Source organism: Sapajus apella, unplaced genomic scaffold (genome assembly GCF_009761245.1).
Source record: "Sapajus apella isolate SASKATOON/1434 unplaced genomic scaffold, GSC_monkey_1.0 scaffold79, whole genome shotgun sequence".
In the NCBI taxonomy this organism is placed as follows: domain Eukaryota; kingdom Metazoa; phylum Chordata; class Mammalia; order Primates; family Cebidae; genus Sapajus; species Sapajus apella.
The window spans coordinates 8,811,833-8,832,491 of record NW_022437019.1 but is presented as its reverse complement, the minus strand read 5'-3'; the positions used below and the strand labels follow the sequence as shown (position 1 = coordinate 8,832,491).

Genomic DNA, 20,659 nt, shown 5'->3' with positions numbered 1-20,659 from the left:
TAAGAGGAAAAATCATATTTGAATACACAATATATTACACTATCTTATTTCATGTGCATGCATGTGAATTCCTATGAAGTCTGAAGATTTTGTGATCATTTTGCTAACATTAGGTGTATCTGAGTGACGACACTGAGATCTTCACTTTTCACTATCATTTATTATATTTACTGTTTTTTCTATAATGGACATAAATAAGTAACAAAAATGATTCTGATAAAAATAGGCCAGAATATTAAGAAAACTGTATAACAAGGAATTTACCTGCTTTACAAAGTAAACATAATAGCTTTTATTGGATTTCCTTAATTTCTAAATGCAGAAATAGTTGTCTAAATTTAATAAATTTGTACAGCTTTAAATATCATCAGTGACAAATCCAGGACAAAGCCAGGACTGCCAAGTCTCTTGTCTTTGATATAAATATTGACCTTTTCAGAATAATTATAGAAATAATTTATCAAAATCTCTAATAGTATCTTTTAATCTAAGGATTGTTTGCTTTCCAAAAAATTCAGAACTTGGTTATTAAATATTATGCATATAGATAGTATTATACATATGGTACATCTAAAATGATTTTGTTATTAGTTTTCATTAATCCAGTTGAATATTTAATAAAGCAGAAAAAAATTGATTAGAAATGTTTTGTTTGAACAACAGATTATTCCCAATCTTGAAAAACACATGTATATTTAAACTAAAGTCCTTTGACTTGATCTTGAAATACAACACAATTGTTACTTCACACAAAGCTTAACATCAGTTTACTAAGTATTCTGAGATGGGTATACCACCTCATTAAAATAACTTGTATGACATGAAGGGCTGATATTTTTCTGCATCTGAAAATCTCTTATAAAATTTAATCAAAATATAATTTTGCTCTTAATTCTCAGGATTAGCATACACTTTTTCAGAACAGATTTTTGGGGCAAGAATTGAAATGATTATCCAGTAATGAATGATGATTTACAACAACCAAGAAAAAAGTAAATCATAATTTTTCAATGTATACACAAATTTAAATGATGCTGAAACAGTGATAATTTCTAGCTGAATTAGTTTCAAAATGACTTAGACTGTGTACTTCTATAATAGTACAGATTTTATTATTAAAGTTCTGTTTGTTTGATTTGTGTGGGTTTCCCAAAAGTCATTTAGGAAGCTGGCATGCTGACTATTAACAATCAACCTGGGAGACTATGACGCAGGTACTTCCATTTGATTTTTCAAATTTTCCTTCCTTTAACATCAGAAGAACACAAAATAAACCAGATGGGGGAAAAACTGGGCTCCACCACTTTCTGGCTGTAGCATAAGAGGTCTATATTATCTGGTTCTCATAGGTTCTAGCTTCACAAAAATCTAACCTTCCATTCCCCATTTGTAAAATGTGATAATACTTATTTCATAGCTTTTGAGAATGAAATAGGAAATTATTTTAAAATTACATTTCATTTCATCGAAGTTTCTCAGTAAATGGGAAAAATTTTTAGTAATGTTACTAATAATAATCAAATATATCCCAATTGTACGTCAAAGTTATAATGCAGTTTTTTCAAATCTCATTTTCAATTTACCCTTCGACATTAAAATTTGTGTTTCTAAACTATTAAATGGTTAAAATAATAGAGAGAATTTACATGTACTCTGATATTTTTAATTCCATATTATTTAAATTCCAAACAGCAATTCCTGATTATACACACATTCTAACATGGTAAGCCTTTACTACATACTTTTAATATTCTTTTATACAAAACAAAACACAGCTACAATGTAAAATAGGCCTTCTGCTATTTCTCAAACACATTCCTCAAGGATAGTAAGCAAATACGTCTTTCCCTCTTTCCATCTCCCTCTCTGGGTGTCTCTGTCTCTGTATCTCTTTAAAGTTCAACAGCATAAGTAGCGTTTGATTTCACTGGGTTTGGGTCTCAGCGCGAGTGCACTATGCACTGAAACAACAACAAAACAGAAAACCCAGAGCTCCAGCATTGTGGCAATTTTTTAAAATGAGAATGTGAAAAATGAAGAGGTATCTTCTTCAAATCTGGGAATGTTTACACCTGGACATATTTATAACATTTTCCTAAATGCTATATTTGACTGAAGCAGCCTAATTAAAGATGTCCCATTAAATGACAAATTACTACCTAACTGGGCTACCTAGTGATAATGATCAGAGCTGGTGGTCAAATAACAGGATAAAGCCATTTTAAAACATGATTCTCAAGTTGGCCCATTAAATAGACAGGAAGAGGTTTATGGTCTCTTAGGAAATGTATGATTATGATATTAAAACCATAGTTAATCTTTCTAAATAACCAGAGGGATATATTTGCCAGAAAATCTTACTCTGTAGTGTTACAAAGCAATTGGAAAAATTTCTCTTCCTATTTCTTAAAGAAGAGAAATTTGCCTCAAAATTACAGTCTAAGATAAAGCATCCCCCCAAACCTGAAGGAAATATAAAGAAATTCTTTGTTTTTTCTTGTGGTCTATAATTCTACAGCTTTTTCCTCTGTAAATGTGGCAAGGACTTAAAATATTAGGACTTTTAAAATAACTAAGGTGACATTTTTCAGTAAATTCTGTTAAAAAACAATGGTTTGCTACACAGGCATACTAACAGGACTCAAGAAAACACTTGTGAGCATTCTCCCTAGGCATACACCAGACACAAATGTGCACAGCCTCCCAGATCAGCCCCACCCATATCAAAAGCACACTGGCTTAATGGAGCTTGAAAGAGGAATGATGCACCCAACTGATCAAATAACATTTCAAGAGATCTTCAGTCTTTTAACTCAAATACTCATTTGGCAAAAGAAACAGAAATATGAATTTATAGAATAAGTCCTGAAGTTTGTCTGTATGTCAAGGAAAATAATAATCAAAAGTATCTAAATGTTATTTTTTGGAGTATGCTGGCTTGAACAATGAAAGACACACAGAAATGGTAATTCAATTTTACAACCTAATAATTGGCAGCTGCTCACTCATATTTAGAACTCTTTTAAAATCTCTGCTTCTTAGTTTATGGTATTCTTTAAAATAATCCACAAATCATTTCATTCATGATTAATGTTAAAGTTATTTCTGGAAAAATCTACAGTTGATGAAATTCTATACTCCCACGGAAACCTGACAATTTTTAAAAGATTATCTTTGTATACTTGTTTAAAAGCCAGCTGTTCAATTACTGAGCTCTGTGTCAATCCAGTTAACTTGTAGTTCAAAGAAACAAGAAAATTCAATACTTTTTTCAAAACACTCCCTCCCTCTTGAGAGGGATGGAAAGCACACTCTCCAAAACATTATTTTTTCTATGTTAATACTTTAGACTGTAAAGAGGTTTAGACTCTAGAGGTTGCAAGGTAGGAATAAATGTGACTGTATTCATAGAAAAGAGTAATCACTTTTGAATGATCCATATTGCAAACCTATGATCCAATATATCCCAGTAGCAGACTAATATGCAGAACAAAACCAACTATAATCTTCCATTATTATTTACTATCTTCTTATTTTCATAAGAAATTTAAAAAAAAACTTGAAACTGGTGTCAAAGTGAATATAAGATGAAAATATTATAAGTTGCTTATATTTTGTCAGATCCTCTTTAAATTTCAATTTTGGATATGTTTGATAAGTATTTATTTATTGAGGCTCCATACTCAACAATGCTGTTTACCAGTATGTGACTTTGGACAAGTTCACTACTCAGAGTTTATTTTGCTCATGTTTAAAATGAGCACAGTAATAGTCCTTAAGTTATGAACTTAATGTGAGGTTTAAGTTTCCTAAAACTTAATATACATCTTCACACAGGGTTCTTAGCACATGGTAAGAGCTCAACAGCCATGAGCTATTACTAGAGACACACACAGGGATGGATATTTGGGTGGTCAAAATTTTGAATTATTTTTCACACTTTTGTTTCAATTATCACAAACTTGTATGTAACACACCCTAGATAAATAAGCATTCATATGTATGTATATATCTATGTATATGTGTATCATATTTGTGTGCATATATGTTTGTCCATATTACCCACTCACTGTGTCAGTCCACTTTGATTATTGACACAAATGCCTGTATTACAACTAGAACTGGTTAGTTGCTGTTCAGTTACTTTATAAGTAATAATGTTAGCTTCCAATTTCACTATAACGCTAGTTTTCCTAAAACAGTGACCCTCCCAGATGGTACCTGAACTCTATCTAGGATCTACTGAATCGGATTCTGGCGTAGGCCCAGAAAATATGAGTATTCACACTAGACTCAGATGATTATTGCAAAGAAAAGTTTGATTACTGTAAAAATGTATTCTCAACATTTTGTTTTGAGTCCTCTACCTGAGGGATACACCCATCTCCTGTCCCACTGTCTGAGACATTCTTCTCTGCATCAACTCTTCACTTCCCCCATCGGGCAATTAAGATGATTCCTTCTGGATTCCAGAGAAAGCCATAACTTGTGTGTAAGAACTATCTCATATCTTTCTTCTACACAGCTTAATTGGTGTAGAACCAAATAAGTTAGCAGTTGATGAATATTTCCTGGTTGCTTGATATGACAGTCCTTCAACTACTCCTCCGACAAATTCATTCCGTATTTCTTGGGCATCTACCAATTGACAGGCATGTGAGAAGTACTGGGGATGTGTGCAAACAATGTCCATACATTTGTGCACCTGGACAACTCCTTTCTTTCTCTGTGGCTTACTCATGTATTGCTTTTCTCAGATATGTACCGATTCACCTTAAAAACTTCATTAGTTTAATGGTTGCCTTTGTGTTAGGAGAGAATTCATTTCATCTTCAATTGCCCAGACAATTACTTCTAAGTTAAGACCTCTTGACAGGTGAATAGGCAGTAGATGCCAAATTGTATAGCAAGAAAATGAAACTTGGCAATAGGAATGCCAACAGAATGTGAACAGAAAGAACACCAGCAAGAGCCAATGGGCTAAACATACCCCCTATATTTTTCTACATAAATCATGACAAGATATTATAAATCCATTTATCTCCTTGTGTAATAAAATATACGTTTTACAAATAAAATACACAAATGGAAGCAATATATAAATCTTTCATTTGTGTCTTTTAAAACTCACAGACGGGGTTTCACCATGTTGGTCAGGCTGGTCTTGAACTCCCTACCTCAGGTGATCTGCCCACCTTGGCCTCCAAAGTACTTGGATTACAGGCATGAGCCACCTCGCCTGGCCAAGTGGGCATTGTCTAAAAATAGATGAAATAAGCATTCTAAAGATGTAATCTTTAGATGAACTGGATTTATATTATGTGGGATAGAGCGAGGAAAGGCTGGAAAAAAGAAGAAAAAATCCTCAGAAAGGAAAAATACTAAACTACATTATATGCAGGAGCAATTTCTCAGTAAGCATGAAAATGCATTCTCATTATTGAAAATTTAACTGAAAATTAGGTCTTGATAATAAAAAAAGAAAAAGATGTAGAATTTTCATATAGTACCCACACGTAGCCTAAAACTACTGAGAGAGCTTACATTTCTTGAACAAATACCAGGCGACATTTCCTGATAATTATTTACCATACATTTTTGACGTTAATGGTTACCTGACAAATTTTGCTGAAGCGATAGGAAAGTTATTAGACAAGTTAAAAAATGGTATCCATTAACAATGAAAGAAATTATGACACAATCAACATCCTCAACTCCTCAATGTTTTATATAAATCTTCCTTTATTGCTTGACTTAAATTGTACTCAAGAGATGTAATATAAAATATAAGTTTATCAAGGAGAGTTATACTATTCACACTGCGAATTTTATATAACACACTGTGTATTATATTTAACACACTGAATAAGGCACCTAACTTTAAAAAATTATGTTAATTAAATTAATTTTTTTTTCAAGGTGGAGTAGAGAGGGGAAACAGTAATATTTCAGGAAGGATTAGTTTATTTGATCCACCAAATGTCTCCTTAAAAATAAGAGTAAAACCAACTATAACAAAACAAGAGATCCTCATGGAGTGCAAATGATTAAAAAAATATGGCTTTGCTACATTTTAAAATGCTATGTAACAAGATGGCTAAGATTGAGAGATATAAAGGCAGTCATTTGCTAGCTCTGTGACCTTAAACACATCATTTAACCTCTCTGGGCCTCAGTTCCCCTTTTTTGGCTATCTCAGTTTTTATAAGAGGACTAGTTAATATGATATGCATTGACACAATGCCTGCACAAGTTAAGAACTCTCTGGTTTGGATGTTTGTCCTCTCCAAATCCCATGATGAATTTTGATCCCCAATGTGTTTCTGGTGGGAGATGGGGCCTGGTGGGAGGTGCTAGAGTCAGGGGGTCAGAGCCCTCATGAGTAGATTCATGCCTTATCTGGGGAGTAAATTCTCATTCTATTAGTTTCACTGAGAGCTAATTATTAACAAGAGCCTGGGACCTCCCCCTACTGGCTTCCTCTTGTGCCAGGTGATGTCTATGCACGGGAAGCCAGTTCCCTTTCTGCTTCTGCCTTTAGTCGAAGCAGCCTGAGGACGTAGCCAGATGCAGATGTCCAATCTCGAAATTTCCAGCCACCAGATGGTGAATGAAACAAACTTCTTTTCTTTATTGACTATACAGTCTCAGGTATTCCGTCGTAGCAAACGCTAAATAGACTAAGACAAGTAGCTATAATTATTTCCTTATATTCATGTATAATGATTGTGGAGAACGTTGAGTGCTGTACAAAACTAGGTTCAGGAGGGGATTAGAGGAGAAACGGAAGGAGGAAAACAGGAAGGACAAGACAGCAGTTTGCCAAAATTGTGTAGGAGAGCTCCTGGACATAACTTGTTTGGAATTAAAGCTGTCTGTGGTCAGTGAGTATTCACACTTCCTTTAATTTACTTTATGCTTTCTGAGTGACCTCACTTATCTATTTTTCACAGCAGCCAAATTTAACCTCCTTTAATTTTAATACAAAGTGTGTCTAGTATGTTCATAGAGAATATATAAGTCTTCAGGCAAGCCTTTAGTTTCCAGTCCTGTTACTCACTTTGTATCTTCAACCTACTCCTTTCTACTCTCTAAAGATTATTTCTCCACCAAACTATACAGGACTTTTTTTCTTCTTCTTTCTTTTTTTTTTTTTTTTTTAGATAGCATCTCACGCTGTCACCCAGTCTAGAGTACAGTGCATGATCTTGGCTCGCTGCAACCTCTGCCTCCCAGGTTCAAGCAATTCTCCCTGCCTCAGCCTCCTGAGTAGCTGGGATTACAGGCACACACTACCATGCCCAGCTAATTTTTTTTTTTTTTTATCTTTAGTAGAGATGGGATTTTGCAGTGCTGGCCAGGCTGGTCTTGAATTCCCAACCTCAGGTGATTTGCCTGCCTCATCCTCCCAAAATGCTGGGATTACAGGTGTGAGTCACTGTGCCCAGCTATATATGACTTTAAAAGCAATTTCCCTCTCTCTACATCCCTTCAGAACCAAACTTCTCAAAAGTTTAGTCTTCAACCACTGAAACTACTCTGGCTGCATTTTACCAGTGCACTCTTGTTACTATACCTGGGAGAACAGTTTCACAGTGTGTTTCAACTGATTACCGTTGCATCTGACACAGCTGACTATTTGCTTCTCAAACTCTGAGGTTTTAAGACATGATTATCTGGAGCATCTCATAGTAACTCTCTGACTGCTACTTATTAATCTCTTCTGTGAGCTCCTTTTCTGTCTTCCTCTATCTAAAATACAGGGCTCACCAGATTTCCATTTTTAGCTGTCTTCACATTTTGCCTTTTGAATTTTATCTGTTCAGGTAGTTAGAAGCACTACTTATATGCTGACAATGCTCAGTTCGTCTCTCTATAAGACTATATGTCTATAAGTAATCCCAGCATTTTGGGAGGCCCAGGGGGGCAGATCGCTTGAGCTCAGGAGTTTAAGAGCAGCCTGGGCAACATGGTAAAACTCTACTAAAAATACAAAAATTAGTTGGGCATGATGGCATGTGCCTGTAGTCCCAGCTTCTTGGGAGACTGAGGTGAGAGGATTGTTTAAGCTGTACACCTATATTTTCCAGTCACCTGCTGGTTGAATCCATTTGGAGATCCCATGTGTACAGAAAATAATCAACATTTCCCAAAGTAAAGTTACTATCTGTCCACATGCCTCATCCTCTTGACCTCCACTGCCCTTCCTGTCTTCCCTGTATCAGTAAAGGACACTATCAGAAACTTGGGATTCACCAAGTCTTGCCATTCTCACTGTATAAGCACAATGATTTTATATCTTCTTCTTTTTTTTTTTTTTTTGCATTCCTGTCTTAGTTCATCAATTCTTCCTGTCTTAGTTCATCAAATCTACATCAAAATTTGCTGTAGATTTTCGTCTCTTCTTCCAACTTTAAGTTTTGCTCCACTACAATCCACTCTCTACACTTTAGAACTATCTTCCAGAGGTGTGAATCTGTTCATGTAATTCTACTGACATCATTTCATCAGCCCCTACAGCCTTTGGGACAAATATTAAATTAATAAGCAAGACACAAAAATGGTCTTAATCATTCAATCCCCACCTATGGCTTCAAAATCAACTCTATCCCTTCCTCACTCCCACTTCAGCGTTTTAAAATGACTTACAAATCCCTAATACCATTGATTTATCTTGTGTTGCACCCTCCTCTATGCTATTTTTTCTGCTTGGAACATCTATTCATGCACTTCTAACTCCCCTCTTCACCTCACTCACTTCTGCATAATACATTAGTATATTCCCATAATACTCTGTGTATTTCCTCTTTCAAAGCACTTACGACCTCACATCGTGATTCTTTCTGTATTTGTTTTTCCAAGTGGTGAATACCTGACTTTGTGGGCTATGAGTCTATGCTCCATTTCCCCACATAAATAGTACAGTGTGTAGCAAACAATAATAAATTACTGCTATAAAGGTGAATTCTTCACTCAATACTTGTGCATTCACTAGGGTTCAAATATCCAAACAACCATTTGTATATAAAGCAAAACCACACCATAACCTGGTTGCGATGTAATTTATAAACATGATGGAGGGAGACAGAATAAATATGTAAAATATAAACCACTAGAAGTACCAAATACCAGACAAATGACAAAATCAACAAGTGACAAGGGAACTTACAGGAATACAAACCACGTGGCAGTAACTTGGCTGCTCGGAAAAGGTTTCTCAGAAAAGATAACATGTAAGCTAGGCATAAATACAGGAAGAATCTGATGTGACTATAAGAATAGTAAACACCTACCTGGGCAGTGGTGGCTCACTCCTTCAAGCCTGTAATCCCAACACTTTGGGAGGCCAAGTGGGGCAGATCACTTGAGCTTAGGAGTTTGACACTAGGCTGGGCAATGTGGTGAAACCCCATCTCTACTAAAAATACAAAAATTAGCTAAGCATGGTGGTGCATGCCTGCAGTCCCAGCTACTCAGGGCACTGAGATGAAAAGACTGTTTGAGCCCAAGAGGTGGAGGTTTCAGTGAGCCACGATTGCACCACTGCACTTTAGCCTGGGCGACAAAGCGAGAAAATTGTCTCAAAAGAAAAAAAAAGTAAACACCTAGTTAACATGTTTCATGTGATCAGAAGAGGGGTTGGTCTTGTTCACTGCTGTGTCCACAGGCCTAACACATGCCTGGATCATAGTAGCTGCTAAATAAGTATTTGTTGAATGAAATTTTAAACTGTGCAGCTGGTGATGCAAGAAAACATCTGTTTAAAAAACAGCAGTACGTTTCTCCATTTGCCACTCCATAAAAAGGTAATTTGTGTATGTGTTTACTAGAACTCTTTCCTCAAAAGTGAAATATTGCTTCACTCTTTGGTTGGCAAATGTGTTGTTTTAAGATGGAGAAGAATCTGCTTTAAATGAAGAGGAAGCTATTTCAGTCCATAATCCTCACAGCCAAATTTGAATCTTAAAATGCACTTTTCATCAAAGAATCTTAACAAAAAGATTCCTGCCAATTTAACCAAGACATCTAAAAATATTTCATTCCAAGGCCAAGCTTTCTTCTCAGGAGCATTCTAATTGAGACCACATTCTTCCAAAGATTTATTGAGCTGACAGTTACCTAAGTCACATGGTTCCAACACCACCACTAGCGTCCGTAAGAACCCACAACTGCATGCCATTTAGGAGTTCTACATTTTTTTCACAATTTTCTAGATTTTCAAGATTTCCTGGAACTTCTTTTTAGCCAATAGAGCTACTATAACTAACCAAGTAAGAGAAACATGTAATTTTGATTAGAAGCCAAGTTAATATGTCCCTTCTCACTTAAAACATAGTAAAAGTGAGACTTAGTAAATTATATTGCCAACTCAAGCACACTTAAGACAGTAGCTGGAGCGGACACTGGGTCTCTTGAGTTGTCTTCATTAAGCATGTTCATAGACTACCAATAAACTTACATGAGGGTGTATCTCAGAAAGATATTGCTGGATCAGTTCCAGACCACCACAATAAAGTGAACATCTCAAAAATGTGAGTCACACATGTTTTTTGGTTTCTCAGTACATAAAAAAATTATGTTTACACTGTACTGTATCTAGTAAGTATGAAATAGCATCATGTTAAAATATACATACCTTAATTTTAAAAACATTATTGCTAGAAAATACTAACAATCATCCGGGCCTTCACGAAGTAGTAATCTTTCTGGTAGTAGAATGTCTTGGTTCCATGTAGATGGCTGCTGACTGAGCAGGGTTGTGGCTGCTAAATGCTGGGGTGGCTGAGATAATTTCTTAAAATGATACGACAATGAAGTTTGCTATGTCAATGGACTCTTCTTTTCACAAAAGATTTCTCTGTGGCATGCTATCCTGTCTGGTAGCATTTTACCCACAGCAGAAATTTATTTCAAAATTGAAGTTGATCCTGCTGCTGCTTTATCAACTGAGTTTATGTAATATTCTAAACCCTTTGTTGTCGCTTCAACAATGTTCACAGCATCTTCACCAAAAGTAGATTCCATCTCAAGAAACCATATTCTGGCTAACGCCCTTTTCGGCATTAGCCCACCTGCACCCAGGTGAATAGAAAAAAAAAAAAGGAAAGAAACCACATTCTTTGCCATCCATAAGAAGCAACTTGTGCATTGAAGTTTGATCATGAGATTGCAGCAATTCAATCACATCTTCAGGCTCCACTTCTAATTCTAGTTCTCTTGTTATTTCCACCACATCTGCAGTGACTTCCTCCAGTCAAGTCTTGAACACCTCAAAGTCATTCATGAGAGTTGGAATCAATTTCTTCCAAACTCCTGTTAATGTTGCTATTTGAACCTCCTGTCATGAATCATGAGTGTTCTTAATCGCATGTAGAATGGTGAATCCTTTCCAGAAGGTTTTCCATATTTCACCCAGACTCATCGGAGGAATCACTGTCTATGGCAGGTAGAACCTTACAAGATGTACTTCTTAAGTAAGACTTGAAAGTCAAAATTACTCCTTGATTTATGGGCTACAGAATGGATGTTGTGTTAGCAAGCATGAAAACCACATTAATCTCTTTGTACATCTCCATCAGAGCTCTTGTGTGAACAGGTGCATTGTCAATGAGCAGATATTATTTTGTTGTTGTTGTTGTTGTTTGATTTCTAATTTTAATCTTTTTTTTTTTTTGAGACAAGTTCTTGCTCTGTCACCCAGGTTGGAGTGCAGTGGTGCAATCTTGGCTCACTGTAACCTTTGCCTCCCAGGCTCAAGTGACCCTCCACCTCAGCCTCCTGAGTAGCTGGGACTACAGGCACACGCCACCACACCCAGCTAATTTTTGTATTTTTGTAGAGACAAGGTTTCGCCATGTTGGCCAGGTTGGTCTTGAACTCCCGGGCTCAAGGGATTTGCCAGCCTTTTTCGCTGGAATTACAGAAGCCAGCCATTGCAACTGGCTGAGCAGTAACTCATTAAGAAAGTTTTTTTTTTTTTTTTTTTCTGAGCAGTAAGTCTCAACAGTGGGCTTAAAATGTTCAATAAATCATGCTGTAAACAGATATGCTGTCATCTGGGCTGTGTTATTCCATTTCTAGAGCACAGGCAGAGTAGATTTAGCATGGTTCTTAATTTGGGAAATGGTCAGTGAACAGTGGCTTTAACTAAAGGTAACCAGCTGCATTAACACCTAACAGAAGTCAACCTCTGTCTTGAAGCTTTGAAGCCAGGCATTAACTTCTCCTCCTTAGCTATAACAGTCTTAGAGGTCATCTTCTTCTGATAGAAGACTCTTTTATCTAAAAAAGTCTGTTGTGCAGAATAGCCAGCCATCTTCATCCATTACCTCAGATCTTCTGCATAAATTGCTGCAGCTTCTCTGTCAGCATTTGCTATTACACCTTGCAGCTTTATGTTATGGAGACAGCTTGTTTCCATAAACCTCCTAGAGCAGCCTCTGCTAGCTTTCACCTTTTCTTCTGCATATCCCAAGCCTTCATAGAATCGAATACAGTTAGGGCCTTGTTCTGGTATTCTGGCTTTGTCTTTAAGGGAATGTTGAATGTTGTGACTAATTTGATCTTCTATCAAGAACACTAAAACTTTCTCCATGTCATCAATAAGCCTGTTCTATTATCCTTTTTTTTTTTTTTTTTGAATAGAGTCACTGTGTCGCCAGGCTGGAGTGCAATGGCGCGATCTTGGCTCACTGCAACCTCCACTTCCCAGGTTCAAACAATTCTTTTGCCTCAGCCTTCCAAATAGTTGGGCCTACAGGTGTACACCACCATACCCAGCTAATTTTTGTATTTTTAGTAGAGATGGGGTTTTGCCATGTTGGCCAGGATGGTCTCCATCTCTTGACCTTGTGATCCACCCACCTTGGCCTCCCAAAGTACTGTGATTATAGGCGTGCCCCACCATGGCCAGCCCCATTTTCTTATCTTTCATGTGTTCACTGGACTACCACTTTTAATTTCCTTCATGGCTTCTCCTTTGCATTCACAACTTGGCTAACTGTTTGGGGCAAGAGACCTAGCTATCTGCCTGTCTCAGCTTTTGACACACTTTTCTCACCGATCATAATCATTTCTAGCTTTTGATTTAAAGTGAGAGATGTGCAACTCTCATTGTAGGGCTATTAATTGTCCCAATTTCCATATTGCTGTGTCTTGGGGAATAGGGAGGCTCACAGAGAGGGAGACAGACAGACATTGGTGGAACTGTCAGAACACACACAGCCTTTATCCATTAAGTTTGCTGTCTTACATGGGTGCAGTTCATGGTGGCCCCAAACAATTGCAATAGTAATATCAGAGATCACTGATCACTGTCACCATGACAGATATAATAATAATGAAACAATTTGAAATATTGTGAGAATTACCAAAACGTGACACAGAGACACAAAGTGAACATGTGCTACCGGAGAAACAGGCTCCTTATAGACTTGCTCATTTCAAAGTTGCCACAAACCTCCAATTTGTAAAAATGCAATGTTTGCAAGGCACAATAAAGCAAAATAGAATAAAACAAGGTATATCTATATTATGGTATTCCATAGGTAAAGTGATAAAATGTAAATTTATTAAAGGTGAGTAATACCCCCATAGGTAAAATGGGGCTATTACTCACCTTTAATAAATGAGTAAAGTGAGCCCAGTCTATCTGTGGAATATTTTCTGGATGACTAAGCAGCAGAAGAACTCGCATCTGAGACTCCTGATTCACTTCAGAGTCTTTCTGTCATTGTGATTTCCAAGGAGCATCACACTGACATGGACATTTATTTGTAAGTACAAATGAGTCAATGGTTCTCTACCATTCTCCAAAGGAAGACATGCTATAATAAGAGAAAGTTACAATTAGCAGACATTGCAGTCCAGAAAGGATAATGAGGGAGAAATGTGTCTGTTAATCAGTTTTGAAGTTTCATTTAAATAATCAATCAACTATTCTTTCAGACCTGAAGCAAATCAAAAGGCCCTAACACTTAGACCTACATACAGGGGACAACATACCATACTGTTATTTAGATACCAGTGATAGAATATCCTGTCTGTTGCTTCAACACAAATAATCATCTTTTAAAAATAACAACAAACATCACAAAAATTTTCTTTGAAGATTAATTTTAGGTTACTAAGATTGCTAGCTAAAATAAACGTTAACTTTTCAGCAAGTCTCAATCTAGCTGGACAAATATATCAGTGTTAGCATAAGGCTAATAAGGAATCTGGCTTGGAATTTTCAACACTTGGTACTAATCATTAATGTTGCAATGCTGTCCTATTTACAACCTGACATTCATTTTTGCACTTTCAACATCTCATGTTTTTTCAGCAACAGTAAATAGCTTTAAGTGATGACACCTTGCCTTAGCTGGATCTATATTTTGACTAGCAGGTCCTGGCATTGTGTCCACCTCAGATATCTCTCCAAATGTTGCATGCAAGCAAAAAAAAAAAAAATGAATAGATCTTAAAGGAAAGAAAAATAAAAATTCTATCACTCTAAACAATGTTAGGATATAATGCCTCTAAGTTATTAGCTAACCTATTACAGCAACCTCTAGTCATCTCGTGATTATCTCTTTGGGTTCTAAATTTTTCTTGAAATGTTTCACAAAATCTCATTTTGTGATGCTCTAAAGAGGGAGGTGGTGGTAAAATAAGACTTGGGACTGAGAGAAGAGCATAAAAAAAGCAAAATGCCAAAGAGAGGAGTCTGAATCAATCACGTGTAGAATGCACAGAATCACACCTGATTTCTACATTACTGTGTTTTAAACAGTACAATGTTGATTCAAATTCCTGAGATGTAGGAAGGTACCCACATTAGGACTTTTATTTTTATGCTGAAGCTCAAAATATAAGTTGAGGAAAGGCCTTTCAAATTCACCAAAAGTGAACATTTGTATATCTGATAAATTAAGTACTACCCCAAGAAACATTCTCTAACCACACAGATTTTCATAATGTGAGGGAAATCTATGGTTATGAAACATCCAATATTGTATTTAGTCTGCATTTATATTGCATGTGATAAAAATTTCCCCAAATTAGAATATGAGAAGATTCATGTCATTAAAACATTTTAGAAATAGCTGAATTCCCTTGCATATTCATAAGGTATAAGGATAGTATTCATTTGCTTCAGAATCTTGTGAAATCTCAGGATTATCTCTTTGGACAGTGTATAAGGACTGTGCTGGTTACTGAGCTTCTTCTTCCTTGAATTCTGGGAATACGGAAATTTGTATAATGTTGAGAACTAATTGACAAGTCCTGAGGGCTGGCTTAGAAATGCTTTGCATAAAAGCTTATACACTATACCCCCTTTTAAAATAATGCATCCAATTTCTAGACAGAACTATGCCAAAATACAGCCTTCTGAAATGTGTTGTGGGCTATAAGGATTAAAAGTAACACTGGAATTTTACATTACAATGTGGCCTATCTAGAGGGACTTCTCCAAAGCACAGGATCTTTAAAACACAGAGTAGAAAAGTCACTGGAGGAATGCCCCCAAGTACGTGGGGGCGTCTGGGACACTTGTCATTGTCTTGCATGTCTGCAGTATTCCAATATGGGCAGTAGGGGGAGCTCCTGCATGAAGCAAACCCCCCAACACGTGTTTCCTAGCTGGGAACATACGCTTTTTCCTCTTAGCCTTGCCCCAAGTCCAGGGAGGTAGCCACCAAGGAGTACTGCTGTCAATTAACCGTACAAGCTTAGGACATGTGAATGAATTGCTGAAGTGAACAGAGATGACACATGGGTCTGAGCCTACCTTTTAGAAATAGGGTGGCCAATTTTTATTTTGGTGGGCAGGAGGGGTTAAAGGAAGCAGCAATCAATGGAGTTGGGGCAGGAACAGGGGAGGGGGCTTGCCGTTAGCTGTAAACAGTGATCTTGGAAAGCAACAAGTGGGCATCAGTATTTCAGGGCCTTTATTACAGTTTCGTTTGTAGACTATATTCTCCATTAAATGTCAAATCAAACTTTCTTTTCTTCCCATGACCCCACCCCAAATCCAGAAAATCACTTGATGAACTGTGTTTCTCATTGAGCCTTAGGAGATGAGGCTTCTGTAGGGGGTCTCCTGCACGTGGCTGTGTTTTACACATGAATGTGTGATGCATTTTACTCCAAGTCCCAAGTATCAGAACCACGTTGAAAACATCTTTAGGGACCAGAAAGAGCCAGCTCTCTAGCCTCAAACACAGTGGATTCCGGTATGAAATTCCATGCCCTCTCCCCCACCTCATCCACATACTCAGGCACACTCCTACCCCCAACAGCTGGCTCATTTCACCTTCCTGTCCCCAAACGAAGGTCTGCAAAGATGTAGTCAAAAACCTCAGCACTCACCATATTGACTTCAGAAACCATATCGATGCTGGCAATGTCAATGTTCATTCCCACTGCCACAGGGGGACCTGCAAAGCAAGATAGCCAGCCACGTGATTTCTTTGAACTTCATTCATTCTCAGCAAGAGTTATCTCTGGGCACGAGACACTCTACCCAAAACCCCTCCTCACTACTCACTCTCAAATTCCTCAACGCTCTGCTTTTTTTGTTTAAAAAGACTAGCCAGGCACTCACTCCTCCGAGAAATGCTGTATTGAATACGCACACATATATGCTGTGAACAAGGGATTCCAGCTCAGTCTACATGTGCATATGTCTCAGCAAGTGAATGCACACAACTCACAGAAGCACAAGAATACTTCTAGCCTGAGGGATTTTTATAAATTGCGCTGAAATCCTCTCCTCCTCAATCTTTTCCACCCCCCTCTGTACACAGGTTTTTAACTCTTTGAGCTTCATAAGAGTGAAGCAATATTAAGTGAGTGTATCAGCATACCCAGGGCTGCAGCCAGAGAGAGGTTCCTCTTTTCCCTACCGTGTCTAACCCTCCCATTTTCTCTCTACCCTCCCATCCTCCAGTCCTCCCCACTTCTGTGAGGCTGGGAGGAGTGGATTATATCTAGACATGAGCCACTGTAACCGCGGCCAGAAGAACTCTTCCAAAGTAGGCAGGCACAGGGGGTTAATGCCACCTCTCAACCAACTGCCTGCACATGTTGTCCTAAAAAATGTTCACGGTGGCCTTCTGTAAGCCAGGTTCTCTCAGCACACCATTAACTAAACTTAAGAGGTTTGTATCTCAACAAAGCAAAGACAGGGAAGCAAAGGATTCATAACAGTGAAGCTGAAAGACAGCAGTCACCAAATTTGAGTGCACATGAAGAGGGTCTCATTGAAAGACCACGCAAGTGCTGGGTAGCAACAATCCAGTTTAAGTTTTGATCAGTTTCTCAGTATGGTAAAATAGAGACACATTCAGTACACCACATGCACCCACAACTAGGGAGAGGGAAGAGAGCGCGCACAAAGCTCAAAAGACAGCTTCGGCTGTGGCTGGACTCTTCCTTATTTACAAGGCAACCCCATTACCTCCAAAATCTGGTCTCAGACGAATGTCATAGCCTTTCAGGAGTCTATCCACCGTCTCTTTAACCAGCGACATATTACTAGGGTCATTGACACTAAAGAAAGAAATGACAATAAGCAGGCATCAATAAGGAAGCAGGCACAGCGTTTTCAGCATCGGATCCGTACTACATTTCCCTGCTCACAGAGGTATGCAGACAGAGCCCTTCAAAGTGAGAACGGAAAAGAGAAGCCTTGGGCACACTTACCTCTGCGCACAGACAGCGGCGATTATTAAGGGGAAGGACCAAATCCCAAAGTAGCCCCTTTTCCGGACTCTCCACATGCCTTTAGTTTTTGATGGAATTGAGGGTTTCACTGAAGAGAAGAGATCCAACTTAGTCTGCCCAGTGCAGTAATTCTAATGTGAGGCGCATGCGCACGGCGTACCAAAACATCAAAGGGGAAGCGGCGGCTGCCGGGGACCGAGCAGATTTCCTTGTTAAAAAAAAAAAAAAAAAAAAAATTAAAAGGGAAAAAGGAAAAGCATATATATGTATAATACATACATATTTGAATAGTATGGAAAAGTCACCCCACAGGAGCATCCAGAATAAAATTTTTGTTATCCTTTCGTTAAGACAAAATAACTACAGCGTCTGGTAAGTTTCGGTAGTTTCAGGAGGCAGTTTTGCACCTAGCGGGTTGTGGGTTATTTGTGTGTGTGTGTGTGTGTGTGTGTGTCCTTTTAAATATGTAAAACCAGATTAGAAAATTAGAGGAGAGCAGGTGAGGGGTGCCAGCGGAAGATGGGTGCCGGTAAGCCCACTTCTGGTCTCAGCCGGACACAGGGGCAAGGAGTTTGAACTTTATTTCCTCGGCAAATAGCATGCCCTGCCTGGGGCAAGACAGGGATGGGGGGGGGGGGGTTGTGCAGGGGGGGGGGGGGGGGGGGGGGGGGGCGTTGGGAGTCGAAGAGGGAGGGAGGGAAAAAACCAATGGGAGGAGTGCTGAGAAACCCTTTGGATTTGGGGCGGGGGGTTGGGGAGGCGGGTACAGAATAAGAAAGGCACGGAAAAATAAAAAAGGAAGAAAGGGAGAGAAAAGAATAAAATAATGGCTGGTCTCTTCTAGGAGTCAAAGAGCAAGCTTTTCTTCACTACTCACGAGCGATTTCTTTCTCCTCTCCTCACCCTTTGCCCCCTATTCCCAGAGAAGAAAACCTCGGGGTCCTGTTTTCTCTCCGTGTGACGTTCCTGACCCGCTAGTCCCGGTTATTTATAGCAGGGGGGGGGGGGGGCGAGGGGAGCAGAAAGGCAACGCTGTCTCTCCAGGTTTCGGTCTGATTCTGCAGTGGGTATTATTAGTGGGCAGGGTGGGGTTTGGATGAGGGGGAGACGGGACGTGGAGGCGTGAGGTACGCGGTTGACGAGCGCCCAAGCGCAGGTGCGGGGGACTGGAGGGCGTGGGCGACGGCACCGCGCAGGAAGGGCAGGTGGCCGAGTGGGACTCGCCCGGGCTGGGCCCCCCGCGCCCCCTCTGCCGCGCGCACCCGCGCGCACACACGTGCAGGTGCACTCCCCAACCGCCACCCCTCCTTACCTCGCTGGCCCGCGTTAGCCGCCCACTCCCGCCGCGTGCCGAGCTGGCGCCCCCGGCCCCTCGGTCCGGGCCGGGGAGAGGAACTCCGGGCCGTTCAGGGTCTGTGCCTGTGGATACAACAAGCCTGAGAGGTCCCTAATAGGCAGGCAAAAGGAGAAAGGGCACCCCCACCTCCGGGGGCACTGTGTTCTCCAGCGGTCTCCGCGCCACCTCGTCCTCTTCCCTTCCCCGGGCCCAGGGGACTCGCACACCCAGAGGCTGCCTCTTCCTTTCCTCCCGATGCTCAGGCCGGCTCGCCGTGGCCGCCGGCACCCGGAGGAGGCAGCAAGCTTAGGGTGAGGAATTGGAGGAGGGAGATACTCAATTCACAAAAGAAGTCTTCCCTCCGCTCCAGGGAAAGAGAGGAGCTGCGGGCGGCGGGAGGTGCTACGAGTCTGGGGACACAGGGCAGTCCAAAGGAACCCGAGTCCAAACCAGTGGCTCTCCGGGTACTCCCGAGTTTATCTTGGAACTGGGGAAGAGGCGGTAGAGTAGGTGTTCCCGCTACCCCTCCCCCAGCCCCACCCTGGATAAAGAACTGGAAAGGCCAGAGCTCAAATCTCTATTCTGGACCCCAACGCTTAGCCTCTCCCTGCTGCTGCCAATCATGGTCGCTATTAACTGAGTGCCTACTGGGTGCCAGAGTGCTGCATTCATTAATTCTGACAACAGTTCCAGCGATTAGCTATCACTTCAGTGTCCCCATTTTATAGATTTAGAAATTGGCGCACTGAAGCCAAGGAGCTTGCCCAAGGTCACTCAGATAGCAAGAGGTGAAACCAGGACTGGACTTCAAAGCCAGCGTTCCCAACCACTGAACTAGACAGCCTAGACTCCGGAGGCGCCTGAGTCAGCGACCTTGCCCGCCGCCAAGCGCTTCGCTGCGGCGGGTCAAGCTCTGGGCGCCGGCGGACCTCGCGGCTGCTGAGGGTGGAGTTGCGCGCGGACCGCTCCAGCTCGTCCCGGCTGCTGTCGGCGGGGAGGAGTGGTCGCTGGCCCGCCGAGTTGGCGGCAGTGGGCGGGCGTAGCTCCGCAGGCTTGCGGTCCTCACCACCCTGGGGGCTCCTCAGGGTCCGGGTCCATGCTGCACTCTTGACCCACTTACCTTCTGATAACCTTTCCCCTCCCCCGCCTGGGTCAGAGGGTCATCTGGGGGCAGCCTGTGGGGATGACTCAAAGGGAAGTGTGGAGGCGGAAGGGCTGTGAACGGGGGAATCCGACCGCTCCCCCAGGATGGATGGTAAGCAGGAAGAGAAAGCTGAGTTCCTTCGCTGACCAAGGGAGTTTCTAGGTTGGAAACAGGTAAAGCCCAGCACCGTGAACACAGTGCAGATCTACCGCGCGGCGTTCTACCAGACTCCCAGGCTCCTAACAGCCCATCCAAAGACATTCGCGCGCGCACTGACACGCGCGCGCGCGTGCGCACACACACACACACACACACACACACACACACACACACACGGGGGTGGGAGGAGGAAGGTCTTAAGCCTCCCATCTGTAGTTACTTGGGTTTAGCGTTACCTCAGAATGTTGAACCATGGACGAAGAAAACTGCTCATTTTTCTTTCTCTTTTGTCATGTACACAGAGAGAA

The 20,659-nt window shown here is 40.4% G+C and overlaps 1 protein-coding gene across 5 annotated transcripts in view; it reads right to left on the bottom strand.

The window, feature by feature from the left end:
• GABRB2 (gamma-aminobutyric acid type A receptor subunit beta2) overlaps positions 1 to 20,438 on the bottom strand; it is a 267,646-nt gene extending 247,208 nt beyond the window's left edge. Inside the window, exons 1-5 of one of the 5 annotated variants that reach the window (XM_032252724.1) lie at positions 20,169 to 20,438; positions 19,025 to 19,131; positions 17,692 to 17,920; positions 17,447 to 17,538; positions 16,357 to 16,424 (exon numbers count right to left, since the gene is read on the bottom strand). In XM_032252724.1, coding sequence (XP_032108615.1) covers positions 16,357 to 16,424; positions 17,447 to 17,538; positions 17,692 to 17,768 — 237 coding nt within the window. In that variant the 5' untranslated portion in view covers positions 17,769 to 17,920; positions 19,025 to 19,131; positions 20,169 to 20,438. Of the gene's footprint in view, positions 1 to 16,356; positions 16,425 to 17,446; positions 17,539 to 17,691; positions 17,921 to 18,017; positions 18,039 to 18,589; positions 18,783 to 19,024; positions 19,544 to 20,168 lie in introns of those variants that run through there. The other 4 variants (XM_032252728.1, XM_032252723.1, XM_032252727.1 and 1 more) reach the window with 4 other exon arrangements.
• Positions 20,439 to 20,659: the final 221 nt, after the last annotated feature.